Source organism: Loxodonta africana, chromosome 10, assembly GCF_030014295.1.
Source record: "Loxodonta africana isolate mLoxAfr1 chromosome 10, mLoxAfr1.hap2, whole genome shotgun sequence".
Classification (NCBI taxonomy): Eukaryota; Metazoa; Chordata; class Mammalia; order Proboscidea; family Elephantidae; genus Loxodonta; species Loxodonta africana.
In genome coordinates this window covers 50,961,182-50,978,726 of record NC_087351.1, presented here as the reverse complement: position 1 = coordinate 50,978,726, position 17,545 = coordinate 50,961,182, and the positions used below count along the sequence as shown (strand labels likewise).

Sequence of the window (17,545 nt, the reverse complement as noted above, 5' to 3'; positions counted from 1 at the left end):
GCAGTCCTGCACCACTTGTGGCAGTGAATCTTTTGTTATTTTTGCTTATAATTTTACTTGTTTTTGTCCTCGTTTCATGTACAATTACTGTGATAAACATTGGCAGAAGTAGACCAGTTGCCTAAGTACTATACACACTTTTCAGGGCAGAGATAATAGTCAAGAAAAAGGAAAGGAAGCTAACTTTATTGAGTGCATAGTAACTGTAGTGTTAGGCACTTTCTCCCATGGATTATCCCACGTAATTCTCTAGATGCCTTCTGTCCTGTTCTCCTACAGGTGTTGTCTGTTGCCAGTGTATGTGTCTCCCTCGCCTTATTTCCTTCTAATTTCTGCCTTTGTGTGTTTCTTCTTTGCTTACCAGATTTCCTGTTTGTCTCTTCTGGTGTTCTTCTCCTCAGCTCTTCCTTCTTTTTTGTATTGTTTCCACTGTACAAAATTTTGTGCCAGCAACTCGCTTTTGTAGTCACTATTAGAGTACATCTTTCTGTCAGTTGGCTATTTTCTTTCTTAGGTAGAGTCTTAAGTGGCATGACTCTTTCAGTCATTATCTAAGAGCCCTTTATTTGCCGTCAGAGAGAGTTAAAAAAAAAGTCTAAACTTTTTAAAGTGAGTTGTTATTGCACTGGTGCCATGTATTGTTTGCTTCTGAATTTCAAATGTATTTCTTTGGTTGTAATCAGTCTTTTGGTAAGTAACTTCATAAAATTCCAATTTTATCCTATATCAACTATGCCTCTATTTTTATAAATAGAATACATATAAGTAACAGTTTTAGCTCTTATGCCAAGAAATATACTACTAACACATCTTATTTTATGCAGTGTCAGAAATTTGGAGAGTATCACAAAGATGATCCAAGTTCCTTCAGATTTTCAGAAACTTTCTCCCTTTATCCACAGGTGAGTGAGATAAAAAGCCCATGTTCTTTTCTTACTGCTGGTGCCAGTAGTAGTGGGCTTCACTTTTCTTGTTCTTTCATTACTCATCTTACAAGACATGTTGAATTGGGCTTTCTTTTGGTTAGGTAAGTTTTGTGAGAGTTTATATTGCATTGTGAGTAGTCAGCGAAAAGTGTATAGTATTTTTATATTGACCTTGCAAATAGCCATTTATTTGTGGTGAATAGAAATTTATACCGGAGCCTTACTGTGGAATAGAGTTAGGTGTAAGGCAGGTTTGCTTTCCATCTGATATATGGGAGTCTAATTACAATTCCATCTGATATATGGGAGTCTAATTACCAAGTCTTACAGCGTGGTCTCATCACCTGACAATCATTTTATGGAGACATACCAGATAAATAGAAAAGAAGCTAATTTGATTTACCTATACAGAACTTTTTTCTTCTGAGGCAGTGGCATTTGTCCCTTTATCTGTCAATTTGATAGCTGTTCTTAAAGGTTGAGGTTGTTAAATTATATAATGAGTTTCAGAGATAATGTCTACTCAGTTGAGTACTATGTGCAAGGAATTTTAGGAGGATAAAGATGACTGACATGGACCCCACTTTGAAGGAGCTCACAGTCTGAAGGGTGAGTTCTAAAATATATATAAACAATACAGTGGAAAGTGAGAAAGAGAGACTTTTTAAGTCTCTGTGTGAGAGATATACAAAATTTAAAGGAATGCTTCCAAATGGATGATTTGATACACCTTTATAGAGAAGGTGGCATTTCAGCCTGAAAGGTTGAGTGATATTGAGACGTAGAAATTTGAATTTTTGTCCCCAAAAACTATTTATCTAAAGTTTCAGCTTTTTCAGAGTTGCTCTATGAAAATTTTTTATTCATTAGTAACTTAGAAACCTGCTCATAGAAGGAGATGTCTCCCAACCCATGTTGGGGTTTTATGGGATCAGGAAAAGATGTAGTTACTCTGATATTAGGGCCCATTTATCTGAAGACATGCAAAACCCTTTTCTCTGTTTTGGGAATTTTCAGACCTTATCTTTGTAGCAGAAACCTATTGGAAAGGATGTGAGAGTGTTTGCCTAAGTATGTGACTAAATTCTCCTCACTTTCCTTTCCTTCTTATCTCTCCCTACTCTAAGCCTTCTCTTTAGGTTTCTAGATCTTGAGAGATTTGGGGATTCCACCTTTTCCTTTTTACTGGAAGTAGGGACTAAAGAGCTTCTAGAAGGGAGCACAGACTAAAGTTAAAGGAGATCTTCATCTCCAAAATATTTATCTAAAAGTTTACCAGTTAGACATTCCTGTGAATAAACAGAAATGGCTTGAAGTGATAAGGGCTGAGAGAGCCTCTTAATGAGTTAATGGATCACTAAAGAAAAGGGAGGAGAGCTTCAGTGAATGGCATGTGTTGGGAGAGAGCTGCTGAGTGATCCTGAGGGTTGGGAGGAAGTTAAGAGAGTGACTGAAAGACTAGTGGGAATACTTTACTTGGGACTGATCCTGTTGTTTACCCTGTCAAAGACCAAGAGTAGCTGTCTTTTAGTCAGGTCTAACTCCACCCTTTTTTGATATCTTGTATGAGGAGTTGGTGGAGGGGGAAAGTGAGAGTAGAAAGTAATAAAACAAAGTCTGGAAAATGTTTTTTAGGGATAGGGCAGAAATTAAATATTAAGACTCAAACGGGCGTATATAAAATCCTTTTTAAAACCAGTGCAGACCCTTCTCAGTGCTATACAAAAGTAGAAAATCTGTTAATCTGTTTTTAAGTTCTCTTAGAGTCTTCAAGTGGTGGTAAAAAAAAAAAAGTGAGTATTAAAAAAGCCTACAGCTATAGCCAGAGTGATGAGGAATAAAAACAAAGAAAACTGATAATTTAGTGCTTGCCGTCAGCCTCTGAATAATTTAGATTTGAGCAGGGGATTTTCACAATCCTGTCTTATAGCCAAGATATTTTTGTCCTTATTCTAGTTTTCCCCCTCTTTTTTCAATTTTAAAAAATTTTATTAAATTACTTTTTATATTTTTAAGTAGCAGGTAAATATCGTGCATAAGATTCCTTTCTGAGGACTATAATTTAGAATGCTCTTACTATACCTTGCTGTTTTGTTGTATTGTTAATGGTTGTAATCAAATGCTTTCTGTGATAATAAATTCCTGTTGCAAAATTAAAATCAGTAAAAGGTACCTCTCGTGTTTTATCTTACAGTTCATGTTTCATTTAAGAAGATCGCCTTTCTTGCAAGTTTTTAATAATAGCCCAGATGAGAGTTCTTACTACCGTCACCATTTTATGCGCCAAGACCTGACCCAGTCTCTGATCATGATTCAGCCCATTCTCTATGCGTATTCTTTCAGTGGCCCACCAGAGGTAAAAGGGGAAGGAAAAAAACACACTTTTTTTAGTTACTGCGATGTGTGGCATTAAACAAGTGAAGCCAACTAAATGTTTTTGAAATGTACTTACTAAGTATTTTTTTTTTTTAAGTATAAAAGACCTTAATTAAAATAATGGTGGTCTTTAGCTATTCATGTATTCATTCAAAAAGTATTTATGAGTGCTTACTATATTCCATATACCATGCTAGGCCATAATAGGAAAATCATTAAAAAAAAAAAAAAAAAAGGTGGAAGGGACTGTTAGATCATTTTGTCTAATTGTTTGCTTTCACGCAGGCGGTTGATCAAATCCTCTAGGGTTTATGATATCTTTTCATCTCTAACAGTGTCCAGAGCGATGATGATTATTTAGCCTACAGCTTATCCCAGAGTTTAGTGTCCCTTACTTTAATATAATCTCCATTTTTCTCTGGTGTTTTGTAAACATTAGTCAGTTATGAAGACATATACTTAGGAGAGTGATAAACTTATCTACCTAGCCTTCTTAGCAAACTCTCCCACTTTAACCTGTATCCAAATAAATATTTTAAAAAATTTTTCTGTATTTAAAATTGTCTGCTTTACCACTTAAAATATGTAATGACTGTATTTGAAGATAGTACTTTTAGAAAGGTCAGTATAAAGAGACAATTTAATAGTATCTATTGATTATGATCCCTCATAATGCCTTTATTCCCTGTTTTGTAAAATAGTGGATAATATGTTATTTTGTTACTGTGATTTTGTTATGTATCATTTCTACTTTTCTTGAAAAATATACTTTTCAAAAAATATTTAGATCTAGCTATGTATTTTGTTCTTGTATTTTGAATCAGAAAAGAAAGCTTTAGAAATAACCCTTATTTCAAAGTAACATAGATTGTAGACATCTGAAAATGTAGAGTAGTGTTTAGGAAAAAATTGGAATCCTATATCCACAGTGCCTGCTCCTATCAAGTTGTAACCTTCCCATTTAATCTCTGAATCCCATTAGTTTCATTTTCTTAAGACTTTGCTCTGGAAGTTATACCCTCTTTCTGTTCTGCATCATCAGTTTCTCCCTCTGGATCATTCTCATGAACATCACAGTCCTTAAGAGCACTCTTGTTAAAAACAAAATAAAATAACACAACAAAACCTTGGCCTCAGGTTTTGTTTATTTGCCAACCCATTTCTCTGTTCCCTGTCACAGCTAAACTCATGCAAGTTGTTACCTGTACTTTTTTACCTCACATTCTCTTCTCAGCCTACATCAGACTTTTATCCCTGTCGTTATACTAAAATAACTTTTGCCAAGGCCACCAACGTCCTGTATCTTGACAGTGCTGTCAACAGCATTTACCTAGCAGCGACTCTTGCCTTGAAAATGTTTTTCTCTAGGCTTTTATGACATATACTACATGTACCTGGTTTTCCTTGTCCTTACTGACTACTCTTTCTCGGTCTCTTTTTTTTTGAGGGTACCCCTTTCTGACTTCAAAATGTTGACATGCTCTGAGGCTCAATCTTCGGGCCTCTTCTCTCTCCCTAAGTGTTGCACTCTAATTCCATAGGTTTAAATGCCATCTTTATGCATGTGATTTCCAAATTTATATCTTTGGTCCAGGCTGTATCTTTTAATTCCATATCCAGAACTATTTATTTTTCTACCTGCTCTAAGTTTGCTCTATCCCAAGCCTTTCCCATCCCAATCGGTGGTGTCACTGTGTCACCATCAGGCTTAGGAATCATCCTTTATTTCCTTTTGATTTTACTCTTTATTTTTTACTTGTTTGTTACTTCATGCAGAGATTTCTTAAAACTTAAGTTAAAATGTACTGTGAAAATTAACAAAGGATTTTAGGTAGTAAAATACAAATTTAAAATTTAAAAGTACCCTGGAGAGATCTATCAGATATTTTTAAAGTAACTAATTTATTTCTCCTGCTTTCCCCTTTCTCGTTGTTTTCTTCACGTTAGCCTGTTCTTCTTGATAGCAGCAGCATTCTTGCAGATCGTATTCTTCTCATGGACACCTTCTTCCAGATTTTGATTTATCATGGTGAGGTAAGATTCTACAGCATTTAAAGCACTACAGTGAAGTCTTTTTATTATGCAAATTTTTTCTCCTCTACTATTTGGCTGGTGTTTTGTCTGTGATAAGCTTTGATTTCTGTTTTTACACAGTATATGTAATGTGCTTCCTCCTACCACAAGTTTTTAGGCTTCATTTGCAGTTGACCAACCTGTCATTATTTTGCCCTTTTGTCCACACATGATTAAACAGATGGATTTCACACAAAGCATAGTGTTGTGAAAGCAGGAACACTGAAATGTACATATACACTCATTACTTCTGCTTACGCTATCATGCTTTTGGATTTTTACATGAAGGCATTGAGATGGGAAAAGCCTGTCTTTAAGTAGCCATTATGGTTTTAATCCAGATATTTATCAGAACTCTATTTAGTCTTGCATTTATTCACTCAGCCAATATTTAACACTTCCTCTGTGTATAAAAGCTCTGTACTCTGGGTACTTTGGAAGAGACAGAGGTTCTTCTTTCATGGACCCTTACCCAGCCTTATATTCTAGTATTTTAGTAGCTTGTACAAATTTTTCTACTTGCTTTACTTGTAAATGATTTTAGATTTGTGTCGCGATAACACAGGTGTTAGTCAGAACATCCTTTTAGCTAATATTATCTAAGACTTTAGAAATATTTAATGATTATTATTTTTTTTTTGATACCAATTTCTAATGCTCTTTACTTTTTAAGATTAAACATCTTAAAGAATAATACCTATGATATGGTAGCTTCTGCTAATAAGCCTGTTAAGTGCTTAAAGGGAAAGTCAGAAATGGATATGACTTTATCCTTTATTAAATACAGAGATATAAAGTTATACAGAATGTATGTTGATTAATTAAGTTAATTTAGAAACCAAGACAGCCTTAAATTTATGTTGATTAAATTACTTGGTTTTTGGAGCCATTTACTTAGTAAACAAATTGATGCAGATGCTCTCCTACAGGCATATTAACCTTATAATGTTATTGCTGTTATTGTTACACTTTTTATGTTTCTATGTCTCGCCAGAATGTAACTCTGTTGGTAAAGACTTCATAATAGTAGATCATCAATTTTGAAATCTCTGGGAAGTCTTTTGTAATACAAATGCCCCTCATTTATCTTAAGCTTAGGTATATAGTTTTTGGTTAATGTTAATTTGATAAACATAGTGTTTTAGATTTTTTCTGACTTAATTAATATTTTTTTTCTCTTAGAATTATCCTAATTTTGCATTTGTTTACTTAAAAATGATTTCTCTACTGAATTTGTACTCATAACTTTAAAAATTAAGATATATTTATAGTTTTCTTATTTGTTGCTTCCTTTGAAAAAGCTTTCTTTTAAAATTTTTGGATGGGCAAGAAATTAAAAATACTAATTCCTTTGTTTTAAAATTAGACCATAGCCCAGTGGCGCAAGTCAGGATACCAGGACATGCCGGAATATGAAAATTTCCGCCACCTTCTGCAAGCCCCAGTGGATGATGCACAGGAGATCCTTCACTCCAGATTCCCAATGCCAAGATACATCGACACTGAACATGGGGGCAGCCAAGTAAGTGGTGTTTGTTTGTATGCTGATAGGTTTGCAGTGAGGTGTCTTATTTGTCTTCTTACTGCTTCACAAGGCAAAGGAAGGAGAAGGGCAAGAGAAGGTACCCAGTGCTTGCTTTTTGCAGTAGCTTCGAGGTCACAACAGTAAGATTATTGATTAATTGCCTATGCTGGCAGTTTCTCCCATATTCTACCTCTAGCCATTTCTAAGAACAGAGCTGGGATGGCATTATGGTGCTATGCCAGCTTCAGCTGACCAAGAATTGATGAACAGCTTGGGAAATGATTTTGTGTACTGTTCTTAAAACTGTCTTTTTACTGGTAAAGTATGTTAAGTTTGTGGTAACATAATTTTTTTCTATTTTCCTGATTCCGTCAATCCAGTTTTCTAGAAAGTAAATTGTCATGTAATGGGATAGTACGAAACAAGCCAGACTTGGTGGTTTTTAGAATTATGAGGATTAAATAAGACATACATATGCACATGCAGCCCTTTTGGACCTGTGCTTGCAGAAGGTGGTGGAAATTTTCATATTCCAGCACGTCCTGGTATCCTGATTTGCGCCACTGGGCTATGGTCCAGGTTAGGTCCCCTTACTATACACTGTTATAACACTCTACTGCTTCCTTGTAATTTTTATCAGTTTAATAAGTTAATTCTAAATTTTAAAAATTTATTTCACCTGCTCCCTGAAGGCAGAGATCATGTTGTATTTATTGCTGTATTCCTATTTCCAAGCATAGTATTACATAAAAACAATCAAACCATACCCATTGCCATCGAGTCAGTTGTGACTCGTAGTGACCCTATAGGACAGAATAGAACAGCCCTGTAGAGTTTCCAAGGAGTGGCTAGTGGATTTGAACTGCTCACCTTTTGGTTAGCAACCAAACGCTTAACCACTGTGCCATAGTAGGGCTCCATAGTAGATAGCAAATATCAGTAAGTGTTATTGAGAAATGACAGCAATTATTATTAGGATTTTACTATATTTATAATAGGGGAAAAAAAAATTCAAACCTGTTGCTGTCAAGTCAATTCTGACTCATAGTGACCCTGTAGGACAGAGTAGAACTGTCCCATAGAGTTTTCAAGGAGCACCTGGTAGATTCGAACTGCCAATGTTTTGGTTAGCACGTAGCTCTTAACTACTGTGCCACCAGGGTTTCCATTTAGGAGCTATAGTTTATTGAAAGCTTGCAAAGCTTGTATTTAGCACTTTATATGCCTTATCTCATTTGATCCAAAAGTCCTATTGTTATGTCCATTTAATAGATAATAAAACTGAGACTTAGGTTAAGCATCTTGGCCAAGGAAACGCAGTAAATGGAGGAGCTGGAATCTGAATCCAGAGGTTCTGACTCCAGAGCCAGTACTCATGACTGTTCTGCTAAACTGCTTACTTGGAGAGTAGAAAAAAATTTGGTATGGTAGTAAATTTTAGAAGATATGGCTGCTTATGTTTTTCCAGTATGAAATAATAATTTATGACTGGTTCTCCCACTGATGTCTCACCACGTCCAGTGCTATTTTCCTCTTTTATTCTAGTTCAATTATTTTGTAATAACAAAGCTGTAGTGGGTATATGGGTGAAATGCTGGAGAAGTTTGTCTTGTGGAAGTAGCCTGCAGTTTAAAAAAGTTTGAGTCATTGCTTAAAACAATATGGATGTTTTCATGGTTTTTATTTACTTTTTAAATTTTTTATTTTGTTGTTGTTGAGAATATATACAGCAAAACATACACCAATTCAGTAGTTTCTACTTGTACAATTCAGTGACATTTGATTACATTCTTTGAGCTTTACAACCATTCTCACTCTCCTTTTCTGAGTTGTTTCTCCTCCATTAATAAAAACTTACTGCTCCCTAAGGTTCCTATCTAATCTTTTGAGTTCTGTTGTTACTTTTTTTTTTAATTTTTTATCATGAATTAGGTGAAAGTTTACAGAGCAAATTGGTTTCCCATTTGATAGCTTGTACATAATGTGTTCCATGACATTGGTTCCATTCCCCACAATGTGTCAGCACTTTCCCCTTTCTGCCCTAGGTTCCCTGTTTTCCTTTCATCCTAATTTTCTACCCCATCCTGCCTCGTTCTTGCTTTTGGGCAAATGTTGCCCTTTTGATCTCATATAATTGATTGTTCAAAGGAACACATTCCTTTCAGGCTTACTTGTTTATTTTATGGGCCTGTCTATGGTTTGGCTGGAGGGTGGTCTCTGGCAATGGTTTCAGATCTAGTTCAAAAGAATGACTTAGGGCTATAGTCTTGGGGGATGAGTTCTGTTGTCACTTTGACCTCATGTAGATAGTTCTTAAAAGAGCATAATGCTCAAGACAGACATTTTTTTATTAGTTAAGCTAAATAATTATTTGATTTTAAGAACACTTAAGGGGATATTTTTGGTTTGTGGTTTAATGATACCTCAGGGCAATAGTTTCGGGATTCATCCAGCTACCAGGGCTCCAGAAAGTCTGGAGTCCATGAGAATTTGAAATTCTGTTATGTATTTTCCCCCTTTTGATCAGGATTCTGCTATAGAATCTTTGATCAAAAATGTTCAGTAATAGTAGTTGGCACCATCCAGTTCTTCTGGCCTCATGGCAAAGGAGGCATTCATGGTTTTTATTTTTATCATTATTTGAAATCCTGAACTTCCCATGATATTTCAGATTAAGTGTTTAGTAAATTTCACACTAACTTTGACGTGATTGTTGCACACGTAATTTTTATGTGTTGTTTTGAACTCAATAATTCATTATTATTATGAATATTTATAATTGGAAAAAAGTTCATTTGTTATTTATTTGTAACAAATATGTGGGTACATGCTTCAAAGTTTAGTTCATATTTTTAAAAGTTATAGTAAAATAATTTTACCAAAACCCTTTAAGGAAAATTGATTTTAGATGGCATAAATGTATTCATTTAGCTTATATTGACTAAATCTGTTTTTGATGGATAACGTTATTTCTTTGTTGCTTTTAAGGCTCGTTTCCTGCTTTCAAAAGTCAACCCTTCACAGACTCATAATAATATGTATGCCTGGGGACAGGTATGTGTAAATAGCGGATCTTGGAAATTATTTCTTCATGTATTTATAGTTGTTGTTAAAGTGAGAGCTATATTTTTTTCCTGTGTATTTAGTGATGATATCTGTTGGAAAAGTAATGAAAAAATAAGAGTAGAAAATAGAATTAGTAATTTGGTGGCACCATAGAGAATAAAAAGGTGATCATATGAAATAGAGCCCCTTTATATTCCAAGTTTAGCACTACACCCTTGAGACAAAAAGCAATAAAGCATATAATATAAAATAGGAAGCGATGGTTTAAGCTTAATGCCAGGCTATGAACCATAAAAGGCCATGGTAAACCAGGAGAGGCTAGGGAATATAATCGAGCAGAGGCAGGAGGCCTAGCAATCATTACTGATATATTTTAATTTGGTAGAAGGCCTGCCTCTTGGTGTAATATATCAACATTTATTAAGTGTCCAATATGTGTAGGACTCTGTATTGGAATTGCAGAATACACAGTGATCATCCCTGCCTTTGAAGAACTTACAGTCTAGTAATAGAGATAAGCTATATACCTAAATAATTAAAATACAAGTCAGAATGGAAAATGTGCCTTATAGGGAGTTAGAAGAGGAAGAGAAGAGGTCACGTGGTGGCAGCAGGAGAGGATATATGATCAGAAGAGAAACCAGGAAGAGGAGACAGTTACTTTAAAGGATGATGATTATTTCAAAATTGAAAATTATATGGGGGATGGAATTCTAGGTAGAGGATAAAAAAAACAAAATAAAAAAAAGAACCTTGTTCCACGTTTAGCTACTTCTTATTTCTTTTAGCCAAATAGAGTCTCTTGCTGTACTTTGAATACACCGAACATGTTTCCATGTAGACACTTTCTAACCATCCCTCAAGGCTCAGGTCAAAGTCCACTGGCTTCATGAAACCTTTCCTATGATTGCGTGACTGTATTTATGTAACATGCCTACCCCTTCATCCCTTTTTTCCATCCCTTTCTTATGGCAGTTATTTCTCCGTTAGATTATAAATTCCTTGAGGGCAAGACTTTTGTAGTTTTCAGTTTTGGCTTTCCTTAAACATAGCACATATTGAATATAATAGATCTACACAGGCAAGCTGAGATTAAGAGCATGGGAGGTCTGTGGAGGTGAGAAGGAGTTAAGAAGGTTTTACATCTATAGGTAAACCCAAGGTCTGAAAGTTGGGAACGTTTATAGCAAGGAAAGAAGCTTAATCTTTTGTGGTATAGGAAGGGTACATAGGACGTATGAGAGAAAAAATTTATGTTCATATAATATATATAGGTATAAATATCATTCGTTACCCTCCAGCGGGTGAACCAGACCCCTTGCTAGGGGTGGGAGGACAAAAAGCCAGATTTAATACTGTGACGTTGAGGTTTAGAGTATAGAATGTACCACAAATCAGCTTTTCCATTATATTTGACTTGAGGCAATTAAGTATTATTGGTTTTGGTTCTCTATCCATAAACTTCAGAGGAATTTAGAGGTAGTTAAGAAATGAAGAAAATTGTAAGAGGATAGAAAAAGTAATACAAATAAATAAAGTTCAAGGAAATAATGATTGATCAGTATGCAGAAGGGAAGGTTAAAGAGTGCTTTACAGTAGTATTTGTCAGGGGTCATACATCAAATGCCTGTAGATGTCAGGTAAGTAACAAATGAGTGAAGCTGGCTGGGTGTGAGAAAAACTGACATCCTCAGTGCCAACAAACAGTACACCCATGGTGAACTAGGATTTATGGAGAGAGTATACAACTTCTTGTCTAAAGGGGGCAACCACTTTTCTTTTGCTGATTGTTGCCATTCACATAATTCAGCATAAAGAAGTATCATGCAGACCAAATAAAACATGTCCCTCTCTGGCTCAATTTCTGCATTTAAACTTTTAAAATCATGTTTCGTGGTTTCATTCATGGGAAATAAACCAAAAAATCCAAACTCGTTGCTGTTGAGTTGATTCCGACTCATTGTGACCTTATAGGACAGAGTAGAGCTGCCCCATAGTTTCCAAGGAGTGCCTGGTGGATTCAAATTGCCAAACTTTTGGTTAGCAGACGTAGTGCCTAACCAATATGCCACCAGGGTTTCCTCATGGGAAGTAGTAGCTAGTTATTCCTTGTTTGGGGAGGTTTAAACTTCAACATGGAGATGAAGTTGGTAGACTTATGAAGAACTTGGTGAGTTGTGAAATATGGAGAGGCATTATTAGGGGGTGGTAGTTGAGAATGCAGACTCTGGTGCCAGTCTGATAGACTCTCATTCCCTCACCTGCTGACCGTGCATCCCTCAGCAAGTTACTTAACTTCGCTTTGCCTTACCCTCCCTGTTGACAGAGTTTTATGTGTATGCACAGTAATGCTGAGGAAATGTTGGCTATTAGTTTTCAGTGTTGTCAATGGGAAAAAGTCTCATGAAGATTTTAAAATAGGAGAGATAACTCTGAAGTTTAGTTATTACTGCCTGTAAATAGGGTTGTTAGGGGCATAAACAAGATGAGTACTAAGGCCTTTCTTGACCTATGATTTTGTAAGAGAAATTATGTTAACATTTTTATAGGTAGTAATCATAAAGGTGATAACAAATTGAATCCCTACTATATTTTAGTCTGTGTGCCGAGCTTTTTGTGCAGTCTCATGTAATTGTTAAAAAAAAAGTCCTGTGAGATGGGTACCGTTAACCCTATTCCTCAGAAGAGGAAACTGAGGCTTATGGAAGTTAACGTACCTACAGTAACATGGCTAAGTGGTGGCGGAGTCCAGATCTGAACCCAGGCAAGTCTGACTCCAGAATATGAATTTTTGATCACTGAGCTAATTTGATTATTGCAATTTAGGGAATATACTTGGTTGTTAAGCAAAATGATAGACTCTTGATATCTTGTTTTCTTTTTATCAAAAATCAAGTACCTAGTGATAAATAATATCCTTGCATGGTCTGAAGAGGGCACCACTGCCACATGGCTTCTGTGGCACGCTGCTAGAGGCTTCATATTCTAAATGGTGAAAAGCTTGGACCTCTCTGCCTAATCCTGGATATAGTTCAAAGAGAAAAAGGGCCCATTTAAAAAGTTGAGATTAACCAGCTACTAATTTTTGATAAAATTGATTTGAGTATTAGTGTTTATAATTCCAAATAAGCTGTAAATTTATAATTTCAAATAAGATCTAATAAGTATAGAAATTAGAAATTGCTATCTATTTTGTCTTGATTGGGAGAAATGGATCTGGGATTAGGTGAATTGAGATGGAAAACGTATATGATGACGATGGATGTAGGCTCATGAAAAGTATTTCAGTATTAATTTTATAATAGATTTTTCAAAAGAAGTAATAATAAAAGTAACTAAAAACATTTTGGGTGCCTACAGTGTGTGCCAGGTATCATTCTAATTGTTTTACACAATTTAACTCAATCTCTGGAGGAGAACATCATGCTTGGTAGAGGATCACTGAAAAAGATGGAGGCCCTCAGTGAGATAGATTGACACAGTGGCTGCAGCTCAGACAGCAACCATTGTGAGGATGGTGTAGGACCAGGCAATGCTTTGTTCTGTTACTGTGAGTCAGAGCCAACTCAGTGGCACCTAACAATAACAAAAATCATTACAGCAAGTGTGTGAGATAGGTCCTGTTATTATCCTTATTTTACAGATGAGGAAATTAAGAAAGAGGTTAAATAACTTCCTAAAAATGACATAGGTAATAAGTGGCAGGGCCAGGATTTGAGCCCAGGCGGTCTGACTCCAGACTCTATGCTCTTAATCCCAGTGCTGTTGCTTCCCTTTGTAATTAAGTTTTTTGAGTGCTTTTGAATTAGCATCTAAAAACATGATAAAATTCATTTTCCTTCATTTTGCAGAGGTTATGGCATGACCAGAACCACAAGAATTATAAATTCTTACCCATATTTGTCACTTAACTTCCTGATCTTTTCTGAAAAATAATTTCCCGGTTTTAGATGTTTTTATATTTATAAATAAATACGAATTTGATTATCGAATAAAAGATTTTAAATACTGATATGAAATCTTCTAAAAAAGCTTTTTTTGGCTACGGTAAAGTTTTATTATTAATAGGTTGGATTACTGGTATCATTCTGCCAACACATTTTTTGTTAAAATAGAAATTGGGGGTTTTTCCTAACAGTTGTTAATTGCTTAAAACCCACAGATATCAGCTAAAATGAGTTGAAAACTGATAAGCATAGTTAGTTGAAAAAGTATATACAAAATCACATCCATCCAACTGTCATTTCTGTTAAAATATATACAACTGGGATTTTATTTTAGTAAACAGCAACTAGGGAGACTTACTCCTTAAAAAAAAAAAAAAAAGACACAAGCAGCTAGGGAGACTTATCCTTAGTAGTGATAAAAGCACTAATACATTCTAGACCAGTTAATCACTTTATTATTTTAATGATTAAGTTGAATATGGAACACAAGCATTAGTCTACTTAAAATGATTTCCTTGTCTATTTTAAGTATTTGCTTATACATTGCTTATATATCCCAAGATGTCATCCTGTTTTAGTAATCGTAACAATTATCTTTTTCTCTAGGAGTCTGGAGCACCTATTCTCACAGATGATGTTAGTTTACAAGTGTTCATGGATCACCTGAAGAAACTTGCTGTGTCAAGTGCTGCTTGAGTTGCTAAACATATTAAGGACACTTAAAATAGAATAATATTTTAGTTTCATTATTTTTCCTTTTTCAGTCCATCTGTGGAAACCAACAGAGATATTTAGACTCTTTGTATTAGCATGGTTTGAGACAACTTAGGGAAAAATGTTCATGGTTGTAGATTAAGCTGCAATTTAATGAGAGCAATAAGAACAAAATTATTTTGCTTGCCACAGTATTATAACTGGTTTTAGAAATAGGAAGTCTTTATAATTTAATTATGTTTAAGAGTAAACATAGAGCCTGCCTTATACTAAAGAGACATAGCTCATTTGTGTATTGCAGACAAATCCAAAGTGGCACTGAATGTCCTTGCTGACCTTTTGAAAATTTGTTTCTTAATTTTAGCCAGAAAGTGAACAAAATGACCAGTAATGATAATGTGAACATTTTTGCCTATTCATTGAATAGTTTTTTGTGATTTTCAGCACTTATTTGTATGCTTTTTCTGTACTGTTTTGTTAAGGCAGATTTATTTTTATGATGATTTGACTTTCTATGTAATAATTTTCATGGAGCTAATTTAACATTTTTGTTCATTTGGAAAAATAGAACCAGTTTAGAGATGAAAAGTTTTTTGGAGGTAAAAAACATACAGCTGACAATACATGTGAAATTCCCACAAAGTACCCAATTTGTGTGATTAAACAATACAATTTTTTTGAAAAAGGAGTGTATTTTAGAAAAGCCTTTGCAGTAAAACGAGTGTTATAACTTCTAACCCAAATTTAGTTTTCACTTCACGGTTTGGCTTTTTTCCTTGTTTTTCTGGAGGTAAATTTTGCATTATATCCTTCAGTATTTTACACTATTTTTGGAGTTTACACATTATTTTTTGTTTCTGCTTCCTTTTTGTGAAACTCATTAAGTTGGAGTTCTTGTTGAAACAGTATTATACAATATTTTGTTGAATTATATCATGTGGTAATGTGCAGTTCTATTCTGATTTAGTCATTAGTATCATTCACTTTTACCTTTTAAACCTTATTTGTTGCAGATATGTTTACACTTGAAGCCAGATACGTTTTGATAATGAAATTTACACTAAGTACTGCAGATGAAAGGTGGTGCTACAATATGTGCTTGGAAGAACAGCTTTGATGATTGCACTTGCATGAACACAATCATATGATGGTAAAACAGGCAAAAACTTAAAAAAATGTTTATATGTTGTATTCAATTAGATTAAATAAATTGCTGTGTTCCAGTTTATTTCAGGTGAATTGTGCTAGGCCTAAACACCAATAAAATATACTTTTTCTCTGCTTTTCTGCTTATTTTGAAATTTAGTAAAGCCCGAGAATCCTAATGTAAAATTGGAATATTTAAAATCTGCTATTAACAGATTAAAGCATTATTCACTTTTTAATAACAGCTTTTTTATGTATTTTTTATTGTACTTTAGATGAAGGTTCATGGAACAAACTAGTTCCTCATCAAACAGTTAGTACACATATTGTTTTATGACATTGGTTAACAACCCCATGATATGTCAACACACTCTCCCTTCTTCACCTTGGGTTCCCTATTACCAGCTTTCCTGTTCCCTCCTGCCTTCTAGTGCTTGCCCCTGGGCTGGTATGCACCTTTAATCTCTCTCTCTTTTTTTAATGGGCCTGTCTAATCTTTGGCTGAAAGGTGAACCTCAGGAGAAACTTCATTACTGAGCTAAAAGGGTGTCCAGGGCCATACTCTTAAGTCTGGTCTTTTTTGTAAGTTAGAATTTTATTCTGCTTTTTTCTCCAACTCTGTCCAGGACCCTGTATTGTGATCCCAGTCAGAGCAGTTGGTGGTGGTAGCCAGGCACCATCTGGTTGTGCTGGACTCAGTCTGCTGGAGGCCGTGGTAGATGTGGTCTGTTAGTCCTTTGGACTAATCTTTCCGTTGTGTCTTTAGTTTTCTTCATTCTTCCTTGCTCCGGAAGGGGTGAGACTAGTGGAGTATCCTAGGTGGCCGCTCACAGGCTTTTAAGACCCCAGACACCACTCACCAAAGTAGAATGTAGAACATTTTCTTTATATACTATGTTATGCCAACTGAGCTAGATGTTCCTGGAGACCATGGTTCCCACAGCCCTCAGCCCAGTAATTTGGTCCCTCAGGGAGTTTGGATGTGTCTGTGGAGTTTCCATGACCTTGTCTTGGCCGTAATCTTAACAGAAGCAGGTCACTAAGCCTTTTTTATGTGGCACTGCTGGGTGGGTTCAAACTGCCATGAAAGGTTGGCAGGTATATATATAGTCTCTGAGTGGTGCAAATGGGTAAGTGCTTGGCTGCTAACCTAAACGTTGATGATTTTCTTCCGTGGCACCGCTGGGTGGGTTTTAACCACCAACTTTTCATCTGTCCGTCTGTCTGACTCTCCATCCCTTCCTCCCTCCATCCCTCCCTCCGTCCCCCCTCCCTCCCACCCTCCCTCCATATTTCCCTCTACCCACCTCTCCCTCCCGCCATCCCCGCTCATTAGTGGCACAAACGGTTAAGTGCTTGACTACTAACCTAAAGGCTGGCGGTTTAAGCCCACTCAGCAGTGCCATGGAAGAAAGGCCTGCCCATGTGCTTCCATACAGATTACAGCAGTTCTGCTCTGTAACACATGGGGTCACCATGAATCAGAATCAACTCAATGGAAATTGAAAAAAAAAAAAAAGATTGATTGGCCTTAAGGAAGTGGCTCATGTAATTGCGGAGACTGGCAAGTTCAGATTTTTTAGGTGAGGTGACAGGCTGGAGACTTCGGTAGTCTTGTGTCCAAAATCAGGTTCAGTGATGGACAGGCTGTGTGTTTACAGTGTGGAGGAAGAAACTTTTTCCCTCAGGAAACTTAAATGTTTACTCTTAAGACCTTCAGCTGATTGGCTGAGGCCCACCCACAAATGGGTAGCCTGCTTAAGGTCAGCTTA

General features: G+C 35.7%; 1 protein-coding gene across 1 annotated transcript in view; it reads left to right on the top strand.

Annotated features, from left to right (window-relative positions):
• SEC23A (SEC23 homolog A, COPII coat complex component) overlaps positions 1-15,909 on the top strand; it is a 64,909-nt gene extending 49,000 nt beyond the window's left edge. Inside the window, exons 15-20 of the mRNA XM_003408467.4 lie at positions 825-902; positions 3,121-3,282; positions 5,250-5,336; positions 6,742-6,897; positions 9,889-9,954; positions 14,520-15,909. Coding sequence (XP_003408515.1) covers positions 825-902; positions 3,121-3,282; positions 5,250-5,336; positions 6,742-6,897; positions 9,889-9,954; positions 14,520-14,609 — 639 coding nt within the window. The 3' untranslated portion in view covers positions 14,610-15,909. The remainder of the gene's footprint in view (positions 1-824; positions 903-3,120; positions 3,283-5,249; positions 5,337-6,741; positions 6,898-9,888; positions 9,955-14,519) is intronic.
• Positions 15,910-17,545: the final 1,636 nt, after the last annotated feature.